The sequence below is a fragment of the Panthera onca genome, chromosome A2, assembly GCF_046562875.1.
Source record: "Panthera onca isolate mPanOnc1 chromosome A2, mPanOnc1 haplotype 2, whole genome shotgun sequence".
Classification (NCBI taxonomy): domain Eukaryota; kingdom Metazoa; phylum Chordata; class Mammalia; order Carnivora; family Felidae; genus Panthera; species Panthera onca.
In genome coordinates, this window is record NC_138340.1 from 101,027,975 (window position 1) to 101,051,336 (window position 23,362).

Sequence of the window (23,362 nt, forward strand, 5' to 3'; positions counted from 1 at the left end):
GCATTTTAACCTTCCTAATGTATTACACTAGGATTTCTACAAAGAGAAAGGAAATGGAAAGAGGAGTTCTATCCAGATTTAATGTTGCTTAGATTAACAATAACAACAACAAAAATACTAATTAATTACTAGATGTTTAGAAATAAACCCAGAGTTAATGTCAACAATGAGATTTGGAATTATCCTTTTTTAATCCTCTTTTCCCATTGTCCTAGATAAGGGAAGCACTGTTCATTCTCTAGGCAATGGAATAATTCAAAACTTAATCATAAATCTTAATCAACAGATTGGCTACTTTCTATGCAGGAGGACATTCAGCATAAATTTGGATTTGTTCGTCACGTTGATTAAATGAGATTCTGTAGGTAGATAGTACTATTATATTATCTTTGTATTACTCAGATCTAACAAAATTGCCCATCTTTTCCAAAAGTTATGGTCAGAAGATTTGGGAAGCAGTTCCAGCCGTGAATGTAGAGACATCCTCAGAGTGCTTTCCTTTCTTCTGACCGAGGGAGGCCAAATGTTATTTATAAACCCTCTCTGTGATTTGCTTCTATTCAGGAACAGTACCCCTTAAATTAAGTGGTTACCTCTGATTCTGGTGCTGGTTTTAAGTTTAATACTTTTTTAAGATTGGTACATGGCTGGGGAGTAGGAAAGACTACTCTATTGGCATTGGGAGAAAGTGGGATCTAATAATTCACAAAGCCTCAAGGGGAAAATACACAAACCCACAGGTAAATAAACCACTGCTCCTAAGGAAAACTAAAAATATAAACTCAATCTGAAACTCTTATCCTGTTAATTAGACATGAAGGTTAAAAGTCACAGCTCCAAGAAGCACACATTTTATTTTTTAAGTCTTTGGAAGTTCTAGAAAATAAAATCTCATAGAACCATCTTTTCCTTCCCTACACTTACTTTTGGATGTACATCCCCTTGTGCTTTGACTATCAAATATACTCAGAGGTGTTTGCAGGACTGGCTTTCAATGAACAGTAGGATTTGGCCAGAATGTTCCGTACTGAAAGGAAAGGGAGAAGGCTTGGATTACCTGTTCCCCTTGACTCCCAGTTCCGGGGATGCCCATTGGCCCTTGGGGTCCCGCAGGTCCCAAATCCCCCTGTGTTGAAAATAAGAGAGAAATATAACAATAAACCTCATCCTTTCATACTTTGCTAATCTTGAATTATGCTGAATTGAAATCCATCTATAGCATAAAATGGTTCAACATAAAAAGTTAGAAAACTCTTTCTTTTAACCAGTTTATGGTTCAAGTTTGCCAAAGTAGTGAATGCTAGTTTCACTGTTTAGTCTAAATTGGTGACTATTTGCACCTGTTTGTATTTATCAGTCATTTTTCTCACAGGAACACAAAATTCCTAAATGGTTGTTATAATGACACAACTGCTTCCTGTTAGGATTATAACAAATATTTAAATGTATAATATTCATTGGGTACAAGAAAATCAGGATTTGAGAGAGAACTTGAAGAGAAATGTTTCAAAATTATCTAAATACCTTTCCCCTCCACATCTTATAAAAATATGCTTTAAAAATTAAGAAGTTATTTAAGGTAAATGCAACAGAACTGAAGAACCTCACCTTTCTCTGAAATAAATTTGGGAAGCAAAGTGAGAGTTATCAGCAAGAAGAACACTATCATTCATTCTTTGTGTGTTTCAGCAGGTACCCGTGAGTGCCTATTATGTGCTAGGAATTATTCCAAACGCTGGGGAAGCAACAGTGACCTAAGCAGCCAAAAATCTCTGTTCTCATGGAGCTTACATTTTAGTGGGAAAAACAGAAGACAGTAAACAGGATAGATAAAATAAATAATATGTTAAAGAATGATAAGTGCTAAGCAGAAAGCTAAATCAGGGAAGGGGGGGGACAGCTACAATTTTGCATAAAGTGGCCAGAGATGACCTCACTGGAGACAGAAAATGAATCCAGTAGAAACATAGAAAAAAAGCATTCCAGGCAGAGTAAACATCCACTGCAAGGATGATGATGCCGGAACAGCCCAGAACAGCAAAGGCACAATGTGTTGCATATTTTATCCTATTTTTTATTTTTATGTTTTTAAAGCAGGCTCCATGCCCAATGTAGGGCTTCAAGTCACAACCCCTGAGATCACGAGTCGCATGCTCTATCACCTGAGCCAGCAGGCCCCCCAGATATTCAAATGTCAGTTGTATTTAGGCTATATCAAGGTCCATAAACTTTTTCTTACAGGGTTGGATAGTAAATATTTTATTCTCAAGGACCGTAATAAGGTCTCTATCATAATTAACGAATGCTGCTTTGGTAGTGCAAAAACAGCCCCAGCCAATACCTAAATGAACAGGTGTGCCTGTGTTCTAAAAACACTTTATTTATAAGAACAAGCAGCCAGCCCTAGTTTGCTAGTACCTGGGCTAAATAAATATGTTTTTATAAACAAATTTGTATCATCATTAGTAAATTAAACTAAACTCATGGAACCATAGTTCTGTTGTACTCAGTTCTCACTGCTCCAAAGGAAGAAAGAGCATCTTTACATATTTTTAGGAGCTAGAGCTACAACCAGGGCTGAGCGATTCAAGCCAAGAACTGTATTACAACTAAAATTGGTATAAGTCACTTTTTACCAGTATCTCTGCTATTTAAATACAGATATGTGGAAGAGACAGTTACCAGTAAATAAAAGAAATAAGTAATTCAAAACTGAAACACAAGACCCAAGATAATCATGAATCTAAGTCATTATTGTAATATATAAAATCTGATGGCATGCTTAGAAATTAACATACATGACTCCAAATTGATATGAATTCTGTTTTTTGCGCATTTCTTATATCCTCTCCCCCCTCTGCAGCTTTCTGTTCCCTCTGGTCTGTTGGGCCTTATCAGCCTCCAGCAGCTTCTATCAGCAGCCTCAATACCACTTCTAATCTGGGGACAATCTGTAGCTATTTTAAAGAAGACAAGTAACTAGTGAGAAAGAGACAAGCAATGGCAGGTAGGCCATGGTGTTGTGTTGAACATAAACGGTTTTGCAGGCTACCAGTATCAGATATGAACATTTTATGTAATGAACCAAGACAAAAGCAAGAGGAGTCTATGGCCATGTCTGAACACAGACAAAAACAAAAAACAACATCCAAACAACCCATTCATGGACAAATGATCACACATCCCCCTATTTGAGCTAAAATGAATGGCTATTTCTTTACCAATTATAGCTAAACCTGACTCCATTTTTCCCACCTCCTAGATAAGACTCATTAAAACATCCAATCTTAAAATTACCTCACCTTAAAAATACCTGCAGCGTCCAATCCAAACCCAGCCTGTACTTTCTTGGACACTCCCCAAATCACCTAACACAAGCCCAAGTCCTATAAAGAAAACTTTCATCTTCTTACTGAGTAGTGATGGGTTCCCCATAGTATGTGGTCTTCCTCACTGTAATGAGTCTATAAAACCTAACTTTGTTCAACTATAGGTGGATCCCTGTTGGTCCTTGTAGGAGGGCACCAACGCTAGGTTTCTTAAATGAGTTCTCTTATTTTAGTCCCATTTTTTTTTAATTTTTTTTTTAACGTTTATTTATTTTTGAGACAGGGAGAGACAGCATGAACGGGGGAGGGTCAGAGAGAGAGGGAGACACAGAATCAGAAACAGGCTCCAGGCTCTGAGCTGTCAGCACAGAGCCTGATGCGGGGCTCAAACTCACGGACCGCGAGATCATGACCTGAGCTGAAGTCGGATGCTTAACCGACTGAGCCACCCAGGCGCCCCAGTCCCATTTTTTAAAGTTTATTTAACTTGAGAGAGAAAGCAAACATGAGCGGGAGGAGGGGCAGAAAGAGAGGGAAAGAATCCCAAGCCAGACACAGGGCTCAATCTCACAAACCATGAGATCATGACCTGAGGTGAAATCAAGAGTCGGATGCTTAACTGACCGAGTCACACAGGTGCCCCAGTAATATTTTTTTGAGTGAGCATCTAAGGATGGACATGCACTTTCTGTAATAGGTCAAGTAAATATGTTTTAAAAACTATTTTCTTTACTAAGAAGAGGTCTGTTTTGCTCATGTTTGTCTACAAAGCTGGTTGGCTGAAGATAGTTTTACTGGAAGTCAAAACCCAAATAAATGAGCCATTACTGTAAATATAAATGATGGGATTTTTCAAATCATAATTCATCCCACATAACAATAAACCCTGCATATACTTGATTCATAATAACCTGGATCCCTGTGTGATATGGTTGTCAGGTTGAATACAGTTCATAAATGTACATGCATAAAGAACAATGAATAAATAATAATTACACTGGTGCATCTTTCCTATCGTATACTCCATATGCAGTACCTTGTCCCCTTTGATTGACAGGCCTTGTAATCCCTGTGGGCCAATTGGTCCTTCAGAGCCTTTTTCACCCTAAAAATATATATGGGAGGAATATCAGTATACTAATAAAAATCAGGATTTAAAAACAGTTGAAGCATCCAAAGCATCCAAATTCACTATTCACTGCAAATGGGTCATTCTAGCGGACCCCAAGATTTGTAACTTGCAAAATACACATCATTAGGTTTAATACTATTAAATAGGGAGGAATCTATCCAAACAGAACATGTACGCAGCATCACTAACCTTGGAAAAGAACTCCATTCCCAATATAATCAGAAATATCTAGAAATGGGGGGCCTAATTAATCATATAGTACAACAAACTGAATCAATCCTCCACTCCCTCAACACTGATGCAGCTATAGGTCCATCACACAATGAACATTTGTCTCTCATATTAGAATATGAACTAACACTTGCTTGTACTGAATTACTTGTCATATGTTTTATATCATAATTTATAAACATTCATTGAAAATTTAGTTTGTGTGTGTGTGTGTGTATTTTTTAATATAATTTATTGTCAAATTGGTTTCCATACAACACCCAGTGCTCATCCCAACAGGTGCCCTCCTCAATGCCCATCACCCACTTTGCCCTCCCCCTGACCCCCCCCCCATCAACCCTCAGTTTGTTCTCTGTATTTAAGAGTCTGTAATGGTTTGCCTCCCTCCCTCTCTGTTTGTAACTTTTTTTTTCCCTTTCCCCTCCCCCATGGTCTTCTGTAAAATTTCTCAAGACCCACAGATGAGTGAAAACATATGGTATCTGTCTTCTCTGACTGACTTATTTCACGTAGCAAAATACCCTCCAGTTCCATCCACGCTGCTGCAAATGGCAAGATTTCATTCTTTCTCATTGCCAAGTAGTATTCCATTGTATATATAAACCACATCTTCTTTATCCATTCATCAGTTGATGGGCATTTAGGCTCTTTCCATAATTTTGCTATTAGTTTTTAGGAGAATTCATAGAAAATCTTCTTGGGTAGACTTCTATAGTCATGTGGCCTATGTGAATAGCTCTGGTCGTGATGGCATACCAATGAAATCATGACATTCTGTGCTTTTGTATGAAAAATAAACCGTATAATCAATTAGAAATAGCTTTTGTTTCATGAATTTGTTTAAGCCAAGGGTAAAATCAAAGAACACTTGCAAGAAACCTAGGAAACAATAAACCTTCAAGTCCCTCTAGATTCATAATTTATTCGCTTAAGCTCTATATCAGTGCAAAGTAACCCCATGTAGCACATATAGAAAACTCCCCTTGGTCCTGCTGGTTGGCGAATGAGGTATTCTGACTAATGGTTTCTTCCAATCATTACCACAGAGTAAAATTATATACAATCAACCCTAAAATAACACTGAATATAATGTATTCTTTCTGGGATGAGAAAGAGGGTAACACAGTGCTGTGGGTTATTGTGAGTGTATTATTATAACATACAGTTGAACCTGTCACTAAGACACACCCTGCAATATGCTTCTTGTATTTCAATTATTCATTATTTATTTATTTATTCATTCATTTAAAATGTTTTTATTTATTTATTTTGAGAGAGAGAGACAGAGAGCATGTGCACAGGGAAGGGGCAGAGAGAGAAAGGGAGAGAGAATCCCAAGCAGGCTCCACACTGTCAGCACAAAGTCTGATGTGGGGCTCAAAACCACGAACCATGAGATCATGACCTGAGCCAAAATCAAGAGTTGAACACTTAATCAACCAAGCCACTCAGGTGCCCCTCTTATTTATTTATTTATTTATCTTAAAAACCCCCACAGATTGTAAAGAGAAATAACCCTGGATATTTGAATTTCCCAGGTTGTTTGGACTACACAAAAACAGAAATTTTCTATATGCCAAAAAAAAAAAAAAATCAAGAAAGTATGTATTATAAAACTTCCTGAAATGTAGTGCTAAGTTGCTAACATCTGTCTTCTGAGAGTGATACTCTGATTAAGTCAGGGCATTAGTAATGTCCCTTTTATCCTACATATTATTTCCACTTATTGTGACAAATTAAAGTCTGCTAGTTAATGAGGGCCTCTTTTAAAATTCAACCCAGCAGTCACAACTTAGTGTAAATTAGGTTTTAACTAATTGATTTCCCTCTAGTGGAGATTCAGGTTTCTCATAGACAATAGAATATTGATCATGGTGGAAAAGGCTAAGAATGAGATGTAATTCTAGAGCTGAGGCTATACTGAGAAGGTGAGATCTTAGCAATCTGACTGACTAAAGTGGAAATTCTTAGACACTTAAGAAAACAGCATGTGCAGGGCACAGGGTGGCTCAGTTGGTTAAGCATCCAACTCTTGATTTCAGCTCAGATCATGATCTCATGGTTAGTGGGTTCAAGCCCACATTGGGCTTCATGCTGGCAATGCAGGGCCTGCTTGGGATTCTTTCTCTCTTTCTCTTTCAAAAATAAATAAACACAAGAAGAAAGAAAGAAAGAAAGAAAGAAAGAAAGAAAGAAAGAAAGAAAGAAAGAAAGAAAGAAAAGGAAGGAAGGAAGGAAGGAAGGAAGGAAGGAAGGAAGGAAGAAAAAGAAAAGAAAAGAAAAAGAAAGAAAGAAAGAAAGAAAGAAAGAAAGAAAGAAAGAAAGAAAGAAAGAAAGAAAACAAACAGCATGTGCTTCCCTGGGCGGTGCATGTGTGCATGCATGTGTGTTTGGGGAAAGACTTTAGAAAGAAGGAAAAAGAACCCCCAAATGTTTTCTTAGTTACTGAAATTTTGTTGATGCTGCCCAAAGTGTCTTGGAAAATCATTTCCTGTGTGGCCTTTGGTAGATTGTGGGTAAGTAGCCTCGACCAGAGGTCAGCAAATTATAGCCCATTGGCCAAATCCAGCTCAGGGCTTACATTTTTTGGCAAATACAGCTTTACTGGAATACAGTCACGCTCACTCATTTATACGGAGCTGATGACTGTTTTCATGCTACAACAGCATAAGTTAAGTAGTTGCAACAGACACCATACTGCTCACAAAGCCTCAAATATTTATTATCTTTCCCTTTATGGAAAAAGTGTGCCAACCCCAGAGGGTTCCTCAAGGAACCAAGGTTCCCAGGGGAACTTGAGCACCAAGAATTATATATGGGAAGCAATAGAAGCATTTAAATTCTCAATTGCCAGGTAAAAGGTATGTTTTTCATAGTTTTTGCTCCTTATTATAACAAGGTAATTCCAGTGCCCTCCTCCCTGCTATATTTCCTTTCTTATTATGCTAATGACAATGTGATTACAAATTCGTTTATTAGTTTCTTATCTATGTTTCACAAAACAAAGCTGTGAATAAAGTTCTATGGTAGCTACACTTGATAACTTCTGGGCATAACGATGCTATTTATCACTGTGGCTTTAATGACTATAGATTACTTTAAGAGAGTTTTCTCATTTCACATGCAATAATTATATGAAGTAGAAGTCTGTCAATTAGTTATTTATAATTGCAAATTTCACCAGAGTTTCATGTTAAGGAAAAACTTACATCTTCCTTCATTTAATAGGGTGAAGATAGTCAGGAAAATACTTGACTTCTGGTAATTGGCTAGGACCCATTTTTTTAAAGTTATAAATCATGACCATGCAAGGCAAAGCATTTTTTCATAGTACGGGAGGTGTTGTTACCTTTGGCCCTGGAAATCCTTCTCCTGGTAAGCCCCTCTCTCCTGGTGCTCCCTCAGGACCGCGGGGACCCTGTTTGGATAAGAGGGAATGAGGAACAGGAAAAGAGAAAGAAAGAGAGAATGGGAAGTGGGGAGAGAGATAGGAGGAAGAAGGAAGAGAGAAAATGGTTATATTTTAGTTCACATGGGCATGCAATGATATAGTCCTATTTATGTTGTTAGTGAGAATCCTAGTAAATTCCATACTGATCAGCAGAATTGTAGAGTTGTGAAGAAGAATATTCCCATTGTATTACTCATTCCATTTGATTGGCATAAGATGTTCTATTCTGGTGTCCTCATATTAGAGGAAAATGGAAATTAAGTGATGCTTTGGAATAAGGATTAGGAAATAAGTCCTTTGAGGGAAGTCTAAAAATCTAGCCACTGTGTGGCCTGGAGAAGGTTGCTGAGTGATTAAGTAATTTAAAAACATCAGGGGAGCCCTGTGAAGAAATCACTGCACAGCTGCTTTAAAACATCGAATTCTGTTTACATGTGTTTTAATTTCTATCCTGACAAATTTGGATTCAAACTTGAATTCTTGAATTCTTTCGAGGACTGGTTGAGTCCACTGGGGGTTTATGTGCAAATAGGAATCTTGATAGAATCATGCAGAGGAAGCATGGTTTTTGATCTCAGTGATTCAAATTAAAAAGTCCATGTAACTATTGCTCAGAAAGACAGTCAGATGGTGAAGAGTTCTCACGTAAGTAAAGAGAAACAACACACTCTCTGGCTTTGAAGTGGACTGGCAGGAAACAAACTGATTGAAAAAGAAAAGACAACAGCAAGATATTCAATTAAAGTGGAAATTTTAAAAAGCTACAAATTTTCCCTCTCTTTATTCTTTTTTTTTTAAATTTTTTTTTTTCAACGTTTTTTATTTATTTTTGGGACAGAGAGAGACAGAGCACGAACGGGGGAGGGGCAGAGAGAGAGGGAGACACAGAATCGGAAACAGGCTCCAGGCTCCGAGCCATCAGCTCAGAGCCCGACGCGGGGCTCGAACTCACAGACCGTGAGATCGTGACCTGGATGAAGTCGGACGCTTAACCGACTGCGCCACCCAGGCGCCCCCCCTCTCTTTTTTCTTGGCCAGAAGGCATAAAAGTAGAAAAGGAACTAACAACAAGAACCTTAGAAGCACAGATAGGAGCTTTTCCTCTAATGGATGTAAAAGAAAAATAATGAGGGCTTGCTTGCCAGAAAGTGAGCCTAGGACAGAACAAAGTCTACCGAGTTGCCCAGCAGCTCCAAAGCCAGCAAACGGCAGACACTGTGAATGATCTTCGGGCTTGATACACAGTAATCCGGGATAATTTAAGAGGTGCTTTCTACTGAGCCTGGGAGCAGAGCTAGGATTCAGCATTATGCTAATCAGTGACTGATCACAGTTATAGATTTATAAAAAAGAAAGCTAATTGTATCCCGTGTTCAAATTTTTTTTGCCTTCCCCTATTATTGTATATTTTAAAAGACAGTCTTCTTCAGTATTTATGCATAACCAATTTCATAAAGACTTTAATTAAAGAAAAAAGCTAACATTTAATTCAATTTAAATTGCTATGCTTATGGGAAACCTAGCTTTTAAGAGTCCAAGACCTTAATCAAAGCACTAATATCCATGATAGCTTACTCTAACGTTAGAGTGATTAACTAGGGGAAAAATAAATATAAGCATGAAAACTAGATTGCAAATAAAAGAGTAAGTGCCTAGCTAACATCATATGCTTTAACCAAAAAAAAAAAATTGACAAATGATTCCTCTTCCCCAATGATAAAACAAATGAAAATAACACAATTTACATTCAATGCAAAGAAGTCTTTTTCTAGTTCACTCAATTTTTTCCATTCATTCAGCAAATACTGACCGAATGCCTAGTAAGTGCCAGGCAGTGTGCTAAGTTCTGGGAACAGCAGACAGACCTGCTCCCTGGTCTCCTAGAGCTTACAGGCTTTCCTGACAATTATACTGTCATATGGACTGAGGGTCAAGTGCCAGCTCGGCTATGTGTTAGCAGTGCGAACTTCGACAAAGAACTTAATCTCTCTAAAGTTCAGCGTCCTCATCATGATGGTGGTAACAATAGTACCTACCAGAACCATGAGTATTAATATATGGGTTAGGTCAGAGAGACTTAAAGCTCTTACATATTGAGCACTTAATAAACATCTGCCATCACTATCGAAATTATTTTATTTGAATCTTGTGATGGTGAAGAATGTCCTTTCAGGGCATTATGAATAAGTTAGCCTCGGGGTGAATGGTTTACAGTAAGCAATATGGAGAGAGGGCTGCTACGAGGCATAAACACCCAACCCTCCTTTCATCTCTGCATTTCTAGAGTACACCAGCCAAGATGAGACTGAAAACATTGGAGGCTTTGATGAGCCATGTGTTCCAAGCTGCAGAGAACAGAGAACTAATACTTGTGAGTAATTGCTTAAAGGCATTTAAAACAACAGTGATCCAAAATTTAATTATTGCCAACCGTCAGAGGAACAGTCTGTATCATCAGAGTATTCTCATATTTTACAGCAAAGCAGAATGAAAGGTGACTGCTTGGTTAAGAGAAAGAGCAGGTACTCGGGTAGATGAACTATACTTTACTACGACAGAACCCATGGATTATTTCTAAAAGACAGAAATGCTTCTATAAAAAACTCACAGTGTCCTTTTCAAAAGCCATGAAAATCAATTATAATTATGGCATACTTATTTGATTTCTCATGAATGCCTCTAATAAAAAAAATATAAGGACTGTTATTATCAGTTAACACAGTCTGATCAGTGAAATGCTTTATTTGAGACATTAATGAGGTAAAATGTGATCATCCATTATCATATTACTTTTCTTAATAATCTCACTAGTGTAGATAATCAGTAAAAGTGGCTTTAATATACATTTCAAGCATTAAAAATAACTGTGCTAAATAATAATAAAAATTGCCCATAATATTCAAACAGTACTGTTTATATAATTTTTAACTTCAAAGTATTTATAGTTCTACTTTAGTGGGTATTTTTTACTAACAATGTTCTCAATATCCTTGTACAAAAAGAAAACAACAAACAAACAAAAAAAATCTGGCACCGTTTGAAATCATCCAGACAAAGAAACAAAGGTAAGAGACTTTCAGCAGAACCTTTCTCAGTCCCAAGGTAAGTCTTTATGTTACTTCTAAATAATTCAGAAACTCAGTGTTGGATTTTTATTATGACATTTTGGTACAACATTTGCATACATTATTTGCAATCCTCCCCATCTTTGTAATGATTTCAGTTCCCACTTGAACTGCAGACTTCATGGTGTCTTTCTGATTTGTATAATTGTGGCTTAGAAAGCAAACAAACAAGAACTTCATGTTCTAGCAATATTGTATAAACTCTCTAGCTATAAACAAAAAGGCAAGTAATACAAATTTTCTTTAAAATAAATTTTAAAGGCAGAGCTGAAATCCAAAAATAAATAGGTGAGGGAAGTCACAGGGCTCCAAAACAAAAAGAGCTGAACGCTAGGGTAGTGCGCATAGAAACTGATGCTGTGGTTGTTCTGGGTGGAAACGTGTGGTCGTATGGTGGAAATAAGTCTAGAAAACCTACGACAGAGAACCAGGAGCAAAGATTTTGGCTCACTCAAAGGAAAATGAGGAGAGTATTAGACCTGAGATCCCCACAGAAAGCTAGGACCTTCAAAGTTACTTACATATTGTCAATGAAAGGGCAGGGTTGAGAAAAAAGCCATTTAGTCAACACAGCGATATGAAAGACAAGAATCTTGTCTACCCTCACTTAGGCTCTAAATGGGCCTAAAAATTCCAAGCCTGCTCCAGTGCTATGTATGGGTTTGTAGTTTTAACTGCCATCATATAGGTGATCCAGGAACACCTAGTCAAGACATTAGTATCAAGGATATCCGAGGAGTACCTAAGAGGTGTACGTGCAAATTCCTCTCAAATACCCTCCACCCAGAACACTTAAGATTTTCACAGGTAAAGACCTGATGACCATGAATTCAGATGCCAGAGTACAAAACATATAAGAAAACAATTGACAATGAATAAAAGTGAGCCTATATAACATAAATTTTCCCCAAAATGTCAAATAATAAAATTATAAAATAGAGACCAAAAAATGGTCTCTTTGAATGCTTAATGGTCTAATAATAGGAATATAAAATACAAGAAGAGAATATTACACTAAAAATATAAGTATAGTAAAACAATTATTAAAAAATGAATTCAAGGGATGCACAGATGGCTCAGTCAGTTAGGCGTCCGACTTTGGCTCAGGTCATGATCTCATGGTTCATGGGTTCAAGCCCCACATCGGGCTCTTTGCTGACAGCTCAGAGCCTGGGGCCTGCTTCAGATTCTGTGTCTCCCTCTCTCTGCCCCTCCCTGGCTTGTACTCTGTCTCTCTCTCAAAAATAAATAAACATTAAAAAAAATTTTTTTTAATAAATAAAAAAATCAGTGTGTGGGTCTGTATCTGGGTTCTCTATTCTATTCCACTGATCATGTTTCTATGATGTCAGAACTGCACAGTCTTGATTGCTGTAGTTATGTGAATAAATCTTAAACCCTTTCTTCAACTTTATTCTTCTTTTTGCAAATTGTTTTAATTATTCTAGCTCCTTTGCCTTTCCATACAGATTTTAAAATAATCTTGTCCATACCTTTAAAAAAATCTTACTGGGATTTTTTAAAAGGCTTGCATTAAACCTTATATCAATTTAAAGAGATTGACAGCTTTATGATGTCAAGTCTTCCAATCAATGAATATGGTATGTCTCTCAATTTATTAAATATTCTTTTATTTCTTTCATTAGTGTTTTGAAGTTTTCAGGATATAAAGCTTATACATGTTTTATTAAATTTATACCCAAGTATTTCTATTTTTAATGACTATAAATTCTATTGTATTTAAAATTTTTATTTCTATGTGTCTGTTACTAGAATATAAAAATAAAGTTGATTTTGCCTGTTCTATCTAGAAGACTGGTTTGATTTTTTGTTTTTACAGTTCCACATCATATGGCATTTGCCCTTCTCTGTCTGACTTATTTCAATTAGTATAATGTCCTCGAAGTCAATCCATGTTGTTGCAAATGGCAAGACTTCATTCTTTTTTATGATTGAATAGTAATCCATTATATATATATCCAATAGTAATCCATCATATATATGTGGATATACTCTATAAATATATCACAATTTCTTTATCCATTTATCCATCAATGAACACTTAGTTTGTTTCCCTATCTTGGTTATTATAAATAGCAATGAACATGGGATGCATATGTCTTTTCAATATATTAGTGACTTTATTTTCTTTGAATAAATACCCACAAGTGGAATGGCTGGATCATATGGTAATAGAATTTTTAATTTTTTGAGGAATCTCCATACTGTTTTTCACATTGGCTATACAAATTACATTTCCATCAATAGTGCATGAGGGTTCCCTTTTCTCCACATTCTCAACAATACCTGTTTTCTTGTACTTTTGATAATAGCCATTGTAGCAGGTGTGAGGTGATATCTCATTTTGATTTTGATTTGCATTTCTCTGGTAACTAATGATGCTGAGCATCTTTTCATATACCTGTTGCCCATCTGTACGTCTTCTTTGGTAAAATGTCTGTTCGACTCTTCTGCCTGTTTTTTAATTGAATTTTTGTGTTATTGTTGAGTTGTATGAGTTCTTTACATATTTTTGATATTATCAGATATATGATTTGAAAATATTTTCTCCCATTCAGTAGATTGCCTATTTTGTTGATGTTTTCCTTTGCTGTGCAGAAGCTTTTTAGTTTGATATAGTCCCAACTTGTTTATTTTTGCTTTTGTTCCTTTTACTGTTGGTATTAAATTCAAAACATTATTGCTAAGACCTGTGTCAGGGAGCTTACTGCTTATGTTTTCTTCCAAGAGTTTTATGATTTCAGGTCTTACATTCAAGACTCAAAGCCATTTGAGTTCATTTTTGTGTATGGTGGAGGATGGTGGTCCACTTTCATGCTTTTGCATGTGGCTGTCCCATTTCCCCAACACCATTTATTAAAGAGACTGTCCTTTCCCCATTGTATATTCTTGGCTCCTTTGTTGGAAATTAATTGGCCATATATGTGTGAGTTTATTTCTAGTCTCTCTATTCCATTCCATTGGTCTGTGTGTGTGTTTTTATGCCAATACAATACTGTTTTGATTACTATAGCTTTGGAATATATTTAGAAATCAGAAAGTGTGATACCTCCACCTTAGTTCTTCTTTCTCAAGATTGCTTTGGCTATTAGGATCATTTACGGTTCCATACAAATTTTAAGATTGTTCCATTTCCATGAAAAATGCCATTGGAATTTTGATAAGGATTGCATTGAATCAGTAGATTGTTTTGGGTAGTATGGACATTTTAACAATACTAATTCTCCCAATCCAATACAGTTGTTTTAATTTGTACCTCAGTGAGTTAGTTACTATTCTTTTCTGGGAGAATAATGATTACTTGAAAAGTTAAGAGAATTTCTATACTAGAATAGTCATGTTTTATTCATTTCTTCTCCAGATTTCTTGATAGAAACACTTTTTTTTTCTTCTGCAAAAATAGTAAACTTCAAAGCTACATAAGTTAGAAGCTGCAAATAACACAGGTATCACCTGTCTACCTTCATCAATCCTACCCATAAATTAGCTTATGAACAAGGTCCTATTCTCAGTAATTTTTCATGGTTACAGGAAAGTCAGTTACAAAGTATAGACCTATGCCTAAATCCAGTTCTCCTATATCCTAGGAAATTTTGACACATGAGATCTCTTTCCTTCTTGGACAAGCTGATCAATCTTGTAAGAGATTATGGTAAGAGAAAGCCAGTCGTATATGTCACATGTGTATGCGTGTGGTTCTATCAAGTGGTATGAAAAATAACACTCATATCTGGTCCTTGCATATTTATTGTCTTTTGCTGTCCTAAAGATACAAGATGGCTTAATTTAACCACTTAGTCTAACTACAAAGAGCAAATAAGAACTGTATTTGTCCTTTTTATTCCATCTAGAATTTCTTGATACTTACTGGCTGGCCTGGTTCACCAATGCCAATCGGTCCTGGAGCTCCTGTTCTTCCTTCCTGACCTCTTTCCCCCTAAGAGAAAGAAATAATCAAATGAAGGTTTGAGTTTTTAAATAAAGAATAAACATACCACAAGATACTCTGGAGATTTCAACAAAAATAATGGCTAAATAGTCAAACTTTTCACATTCATAAAGATAAAAAAAATTCTGGAGGAGGAAAAATGGTTTGAATTTAAGTGAACACTACTTTTAGCTTTCAGAAGCTATTGTGTAGTATTTGGCAGGATAGACTCTATTCGATTCATTTTTGGTTACGGAGATGACCAAGCAAACAATGCTTGTGCCGTTCCCTGCCCCCCTTGCCACCATCCTGGAATGTTACCCACTCTGTTCCATTTTACCTCTCTTTTCAATTCTATTTCACACTTGATCTCCTTCAGAATCCTTGTCCGATAACTCTGCCAATATAAACTCCACTTTCTCTAGAGTCTCAATATGCTTATTGTTTAAATACCATCCGTGGTGATACTTGACTTCATTAGAAGTGCACTGTTTTGTGCTGCTCTCTGTTTTATTCCTGCAACAAAGTCTTATTGTCCCAATGACATAGAAAAGCCATTTAAAATAAGCACTTTTGCTCTGTGACATCCTACATGATGCAGAGCACTCCAACGTGTTGGATGTTCCAGTACTTTCTAGTTCCCTAAAAACCTTTCTATCAACACTTACTTGTTCAGTGTTGTGGTCCTCCTGGTTTCTGCCCTTCTATGCTTCTTTAGTGTGAGAAGATGATAGTTTATGTGTTAAGATGCTTCACGTCCCAGTAACAATTTTGCATGTTAACATTTACATTCCATGAAATTAATAGAACTAGATGTACATTGGCAATAAGGTGGGTATTTATTTGGAGACAAGACAAATTTTTCATACCAATCAAATAAAAAATACATTGATTTTTCTTGTGGTAACTGCCCCTGCCTGGAGCACTGCAGTGTCCAAGAACCCAGACTGTAAGTACCTTCTGCAGGCAGCCTCTTTGTATCTAGAGGGTAAGGTTGAGTGGATTCAAATCATAGCTTCTCCAGCCCAACAATAAAGTTAATACTCATAAATAGGGAAAAAGACAAGAATCTTTACCTTAATTCCTTGCTGTCCAATACCGGGGGCTCCTGGAGGACCATGAGGACCAGGGGGACCTGGTTCACCCTACAAGAAGAAACAGTTATATGTTAGGTCAACTCAACAGTATTTGTTGAACAGCTCTTAGAGCATAGTGCTGTGGTAGGAATTTTGAGGGCAACAGTGAAATCTAGAACACAGTCACTGCCCTCAAAGTGTTTGTAATCCAGCTGGAAGGACAACAAGACTCAGGGTTGAATTAACCACTGAACACAGTAGTCACAATGTCTAGGGTCCATGAAAATGTTTCCATTTTAATGTTTAAAATCAGAATACAAATTTTAAAAAAATAATGAATATATGACAATGAATTCATTCTGGATTAAATTTGTCTTTATCCCAATTCAGTTGTAATGTATAATTTTTAGCTTTTTTTTTTTTTAAATGGAAGAAGAGGCCCGCAAAAGCAAACGTTTTCAGGATGCATGTTGCACTGCAGCCCTCACTTGTTGTTCAGCAAGTCTTTATTATGTGCTTCTGACAGACACGTTTGTCTCCTACCCAATGATCATCTCCTGCCCTCTTTCCTTCCCTGCTGTTGGAACTCTGATCTGTTCATGTCAATGGAAAGCTGTTCTTTATACTCAGGGTCACAGGATGAATAATAATTGGTTTAATGCAAATCTACCATCTCCTGTTCCTTTGCCACTGGTTGGTTCTTTGGCTCAGTACCAACCAATGAGATGTGGTGACATTATTAGGTGCAAAGAGAAAAGATTTTGCCCCTACCTCTTCTTTCCTACTTGGAGATGCGATAGGTATCTTGTAAATTTGAGGCAGCCAATCTCTTGGCTGAATGCCAACCATTGAAGAGGACCATGCAGAAAAACATTTTTAAGTGCCTGGCTCCTGGAAAACCTCATTGAACTTGATCAAACAAAACCTCATTGAGCTACCCACCTTCAAACCTTCTGTTTACTAGAAGTGGCTATTGATTACAATCTCTTTTTTTAATTTGTTTCTGTTTACAGAAATAACACACCTTCATTATAGGAAATTTGCCACATATTGAAAGGCATACACACATAGAAAATTTTAACTTATCTGTCTATAGCTACTATTAATTTCTGGGGCATTTCCTTCTAGTTCTTTATGTACACACATATCTCTAATTTATGGGAAGGAAGGTTTCTGAATACTGTTGTGTTTGAGTTAATGAATACTTGCTATTTAAAATTTCATCCAACTTACAGATTTCTCTCTTCTCTTCAACCTTGTATCAATTAACCGTAAAATGGGGCAAGAAGTTGAAACAATCCTTCTCCAGATTGAGGGAAACAAAAGAATTTTCACCAATGTTAAAGCCTCAATTTTCCCTGGAGGCTTGTGATTTTTGAAGGGGACTCTTTAGTGACTAAAGCAATTTCTATTGATATGGTAGAGGCCTTACTTTAAGGAAGTCTATGGGCTTTAATCAATTGTAAAGGGGGGAAAGAAGAGACAGGAAGAAGGGTCAGAGTCAAATCAGCCCCCCAAAAGATAAGCCCAGGCTCAAAATCATAACAAAGAAAACCTGTCTCAAAATCAGTTGATTGTGAGAGTTTATGATGCTTTGGCATTTAAGTGGCTTGTATCTAAACGTATCTTCCTTCAGTTCATTCTTGTAATAAGTCAATCTGGCAGATAAATAAACTTGCATTTTTCCCTTAAAATCAAAGTTTTACGAATTTTTCTATGCATATTAAATTTTCTGGAGCAGCCAGATAATTGCCATTCTTATTTTTCACATGTTCTTGGCCTTGGAATTTCTCCATGTATAATATCAGACATAAAGGCTCTCCCAGATTTGAAGCTGTCTTCTTGATATCAAAGTTTGATTTAAGTACTAGAGAATATTCAGTTTCCTAATGTAGGTTCAAAATTTTCATTTCAAAGAATCTTTTCCCTACAACTTCTTGTGCTACATACATCCTTAATCCGTGTGAATGGGTGACAGCTTCCGTCACTCAGCAAAGGAATAGCAAGCATTTACTATGTGGACAGTAATGAAGTAAGTATAGAAAAGTTTAGGACATAGTCCCTAAACCCAAAGGACTAGTTTAAGAGGTAAAACACACCATTAAAATAATAATAACATAAGGCCTTAAGTTCCCTTTTTCTATTCATTCCTTGCCCCATTTGTATTTGTTTGGTTCTAAAATGGATCCGAAGGCTTTTAAATATTATGTTATACTATATTATATTAATTATATTATATTATACTGTATTATATTATATTCATAGTATATACTATTATATTATATTATATGTTATATATTATTATATATTATATAATTTATATTATATTATATTATATTATATTATATTATATTATATTATATTATATTATATATAATTATATAATATTATATATTATGTATCACTTTTCTGTATGTTTGATCTAAAATAAATAAGAGCACGGGTTGGTGAGAAGGTTTCCTCTAACTAGGGACATTGTTAACTTGAAATGTGTGTATCAGGAAAATCAATAGGAGAGCAACTATCTTACCCTGAAACCCATGAGTTTCCTTTAGCCTTGGTCAAGTACCCATAGCAACTGAACAATTTCTCTATATTGCTTTTTTTAGGGAAGTTACAGGGATCTGAAGGTTATAAAGGAATCTCTTTCCCTTTCCTCAACACAACTCAGTAACAACACATCTTCACATTTCAGTTGCGTGAATTTACTTCTCAGGAGCTTAGCACCTCCACATAGGCCTGCAGACCAGCATTGGCCTACAATCAATGTTTATCCCTTTCATACTTCTCCTTCCCCTTTCCTACAAAGTTTCCTGAGGTGGTAAAGAAAGTGGTCTTGATTGTAACATAGCATTGCTGGGTAAGAGAACAGGAAGAGAAGAATCATTGAGAATACTCACAATGATTTTCTGGAAATTCACCAAGGCAACATAGCCCTGGTAAGCCTCCAGGCTTGATTCCTTTTCTGCCATTATTTCTACCACCCTTCACCAATAAGCACAAATACACAGAGAAAGGTTGAATGGCCTCAGTACTACTTGTTATTTCTCAACTTCACTTTCTTTGACCATCAGAGGCATATACAAAGAAGATTGAGTTAAAGTGGATAGCCCTGGAGGTGGTCTGTTTCACATGACTTTCATATGAGTGTAAGCATGTGTAGGGGCATAGAGGAGGCTGGGTAAAACACTTTGGTCTTTCTCAGAAATTAAGGATGCTAGGAGCACCTGGGTGGCCCAGTTGGTTAAGCATCTGACTTTGGCTCAGGTCACGATCTCGAGCCCCACACCATGATGGCTCAGAACCTGGAGCCTGTTTTGGATTCTGTCTTTCCCTCTCTTTCTGTCCCTCCCCTGCCTGCACTCTGTCTTTCTCTCTCTCTCTCAAAAATAAATAAACATTAAAAAAATTTAAAAAAAAAGAAATTAAGGATGTCTGTGCTATGGGCCTCAACATCGAAGGAAGCCAATGTTTAATAAAACCTAGCGTTTCTAAGCACTGCCCTGACACTTTATATACATTATGTCACTTAATCTTCTAACAATTTTAGGAAATGGGTATTTTTCCCTATTTTATAATTTAGGATATAATCACTACTTTTTAATCAATTTTTCAGTATGCATAGAATCACAGAAAAAAAAACATGGCTTTTTTCATTCGGTCTAGTTGAATTCTGGCTCTATAATTTACTAACAGTTTGAGCTTTTGCAAGATCTCCATATGCAAAATGAGGATAATTATATCTACCTTGCAGAGTTGTTGAGAGGATTCAAGATATTATCTATAAAACATCTAAGTCATAACTAATTATATGATCACTATTTAATATGTGTAGATTCAATTGTTATTCATCAGACTTTCACTGAGTACCACCCTCATACTGAGTACCCAGTTACATAATTATAGACATAAATCAGATCACACCTGTACTTTGCAGACACTTACAATCTGGCTGGAGAGGCAAATGAATATAAAAGAAAATATAAGCATGTGAATTAGCTATAATAAAGATATTAACAGAGGATGATAGACTCTGTGACACAAGCGTTTAATTCTGCCTTAAAGAATGAGAAAAGTTTCAAATAGTAGAGGAGATATTTTCTCTGAACCAAAAAAAAGTAGGAATCATATCTAATCTGGCATAAAAGAAGAGGAACAAATGTTAAGGAAAAGGAAAGTGTTTGAGGCATAAAATGATGTGAAACGTTCTGGGGACAATAAACAGCTCTGTGGGCTCAAACGGACAGAAATAAGGCAACAAAAGGGTCACTGTCTAGAGTAGAGCCATCCACTAGAAATATACAATGAGCCCCATATGTAATTTTATTTATTTTTTCACATATGTAATTTTAAATTTCCTAGTAGTCACCTTAAAAAAAATTAATCATAACAGCAGCACCTGTGTGGCTCAGTCAATTAAGCATCCTACTCTTGATTTCAGCTCAGGTCATGATCTCACGGTTCGTGAGATCAAACCCTGCATCAGACTCCATGCTGGGCATGGAGCCTGCTTAGGATTCTCTCCTCTCTCTCCCTCTCTCTGCCCCTCCCCCACTCACATGCATGCACATGTTCTCTCTCTCTCTCAAAATAAATGAATAAACTTTTTAAAAAAAGTAATAACATATTTTAGTTAATTCGATATATCTAAAATATCATTTCAGTATGTGATCAACATAATAACCTTATCAATGATTTTATTTATTATTTTTAATACATGTCTTTGAAATCCTATGTATATTTAACAATTATACCACATCTCCATTTAGACTAGCCATATTTCAAGGGCTCAATGGCCACATGTGACTACTGTATTGAACAGGGTGTGTTTAGTGACTAAGCAGGCCAGAAGCTTAGGTCAGAACCATGGAGAGTACCAACATACAAGTTGGGTGGGAATGGAAGAACATAGAAATGTCTTGTGGGGAGTTGAGGAAGGCAGTTTGAGAAAAAGAAATGGGAACTCACAAACGCAGTGTGATAGAAGTCAGGAAAGAGAATTTCAAAAGAAACCCATCATTTCCAAAGACAAACTCATACTCTTCTCCTCACAGACCTGATCACCTTTCAGCATTCTCTATCTGGGAAGAGCACCACAATCCCTCCATGAGTCAAGCCAAACAAGGAGTCATTCTTGACATCTCTCACTCTTTTACCTACCATGTGTAATATATTGCCAACTCTTTTCAATATGCCCTCTAAATCTCTCTCAAATCTATCTACCATTTTTAATCTCCTACCATGCCTCTGTAGTCTACTTCAAATTAATCTCACCTCTTGCACAGATTACAACAAAGTCTTTAGTACCCTACACACATACATTGTTGCACATTTTAATTTATTCCCCTCCACCCCCACCATTGCTGCCAGTCCAATCTTTTGATTTTTAATGTGAATGAAACCATTCAAGGCCTTTCCCTTTGCTCTTAGTGGAAAGACAAAGCTCCTTACAAGGCTTGCGAGCCCCTGCATGGTGTCCCACAGTCTTTTCATTCCCATCTGTAACTAGTTGCTTCTTCACTCACCGCCCTGGCAGCATCGGCCTTTGTTCCATTCCTTGTTCTTTCTTGCCAGGCCCCCTTCTGCCACGGGATCTTAGCATGTGCTACTCAGTCTATCTAGGATGTTCTTACCTCCCTTTTTCCCTAGTTAATCCTTATTCATCCTTCAAATCTTATTTTAAGCAGCACAGCTTCAGAGAAGGTTTCTCTGATCAGGTGAAATCCCTATTCTAGCGGCACTGATTGCACCATTTTCTTCTTTTTCTGAGTATTCATTATAATTATAATGTTGCATTCAGTTAACATCTATCCCTAGACTGTGGGGAGGATGTCATGTGAGTTTGCTCAGTTTTGCATTGTCAATGGTTAACTAATTGATAACATTCACTCAACCATCCATGCAGCAAACATTTACTGAGCAGCAACTTGGAAGCAGCTGCTGTGCTAGCTGCTGGAGGTGATCAAAACAGGAAACCAAACAGGTCTGGGCTGGGGAAGCTGGAAATCTAGAAATGCTCCCTTGGGGTTCCCTCTGGTTTACTTAGGTTTCAACCAAGAGCAACTGTACATAAATTACAAAGTGATTTAAAGTACCTATTACACAGTTTCTCCTGAAAACTTACCCAGACACAAACTTTTTTTTTTTCAGTCGAAGTCACAATGAAATCCCAATAGACAGACTAAAGTTACACTGTATGGGAAGCTCAGCTAAAGAAACCCAACATGCCTTATTCCTGGCACCAGTTCTAACCAGAGTCAACATCTTCCTTGCCCTAAGATAATAAATAATGAAATGTTGTTCAAAATTCTGAATTTTGGGGGGACAGAAATTTACCTTTTCTTGAATAATTCAGTTATGAACAATTTAATCATACTTTAGGATCTTAACATGAGAACAACATTTTAGCAACTTCTTTTTTTATCATTTCCCAAATATGTGTAGCACCAACTTTAATATTTTAAGTCTTATGACAAATATTCTCATACTTTCCTAATGGAGGAAAGTGATGCAGAATGGTTCAAATACAGCCAAGATACAGTCTTATCTGAAACTCAGCACAGTGATGACTGCATACAAAGATTTGGGAGAAAAGCAAAAAAAGGTCCTTTTGGGGGGAGAAAGAAAGAAAAGCAGGTGTTAGGAGGCAGAAAACTAACATTTATCAAATACTTGCTAACTCAAGCTCTATTTTTAATACCTAATTTCTCTTATTTCAGAGAAGTGTTATAAGTGGCTTATTTTTAGAAAACATTTTAGGCTAACTTGTTCTACATTAATAAGAGAGAGTTGTTAAAATACTTAACTGCTTAATTATTGTCAACACATATGGCACTTACTATGATTAAATCATATAGTCTTTAAAATGACTCTTTAAAGGTAGGTGCTATTATTAACGCATGACATGAATGAGAAAACTGAGGCATGGGGAGGATAAGTACTTGCCAAAATAATGGAGCTAATACAAAATAGGGCTTTGTTTGAACCCCAGAAGTCTGGTTTTAGAGCCAGTGCAAGACTGCCTCTTGAGACTTTTCGATTATTTTCTTGAATTATTTCAAAAATCACT

General features: G+C 36.5%; 1 protein-coding gene across 1 annotated transcript in view; it reads right to left on the reverse strand.

The window, feature by feature from the left end:
* COL28A1 (collagen type XXVIII alpha 1 chain) overlaps positions 1 to 23,362 on the reverse strand; it is a 175,474-nt gene that overhangs the window by 107,657 nt on the left and 44,455 nt on the right. Inside the window, exons 12-16 of the mRNA XM_078442134.2 lie at positions 16,294 to 16,362; positions 15,158 to 15,226; positions 8,042 to 8,110; positions 4,366 to 4,434; positions 1,058 to 1,126 (exon numbers count right to left, since the gene is read on the reverse strand). Of these exons, the coding sequence (XP_078298260.2) occupies positions 1,058 to 1,126; positions 4,366 to 4,434; positions 8,042 to 8,110; positions 15,158 to 15,226; positions 16,294 to 16,362 (345 nt within the window). The remainder of the gene's footprint in view (positions 1 to 1,057; positions 1,127 to 4,365; positions 4,435 to 8,041; positions 8,111 to 15,157; positions 15,227 to 16,293; positions 16,363 to 23,362) is intronic.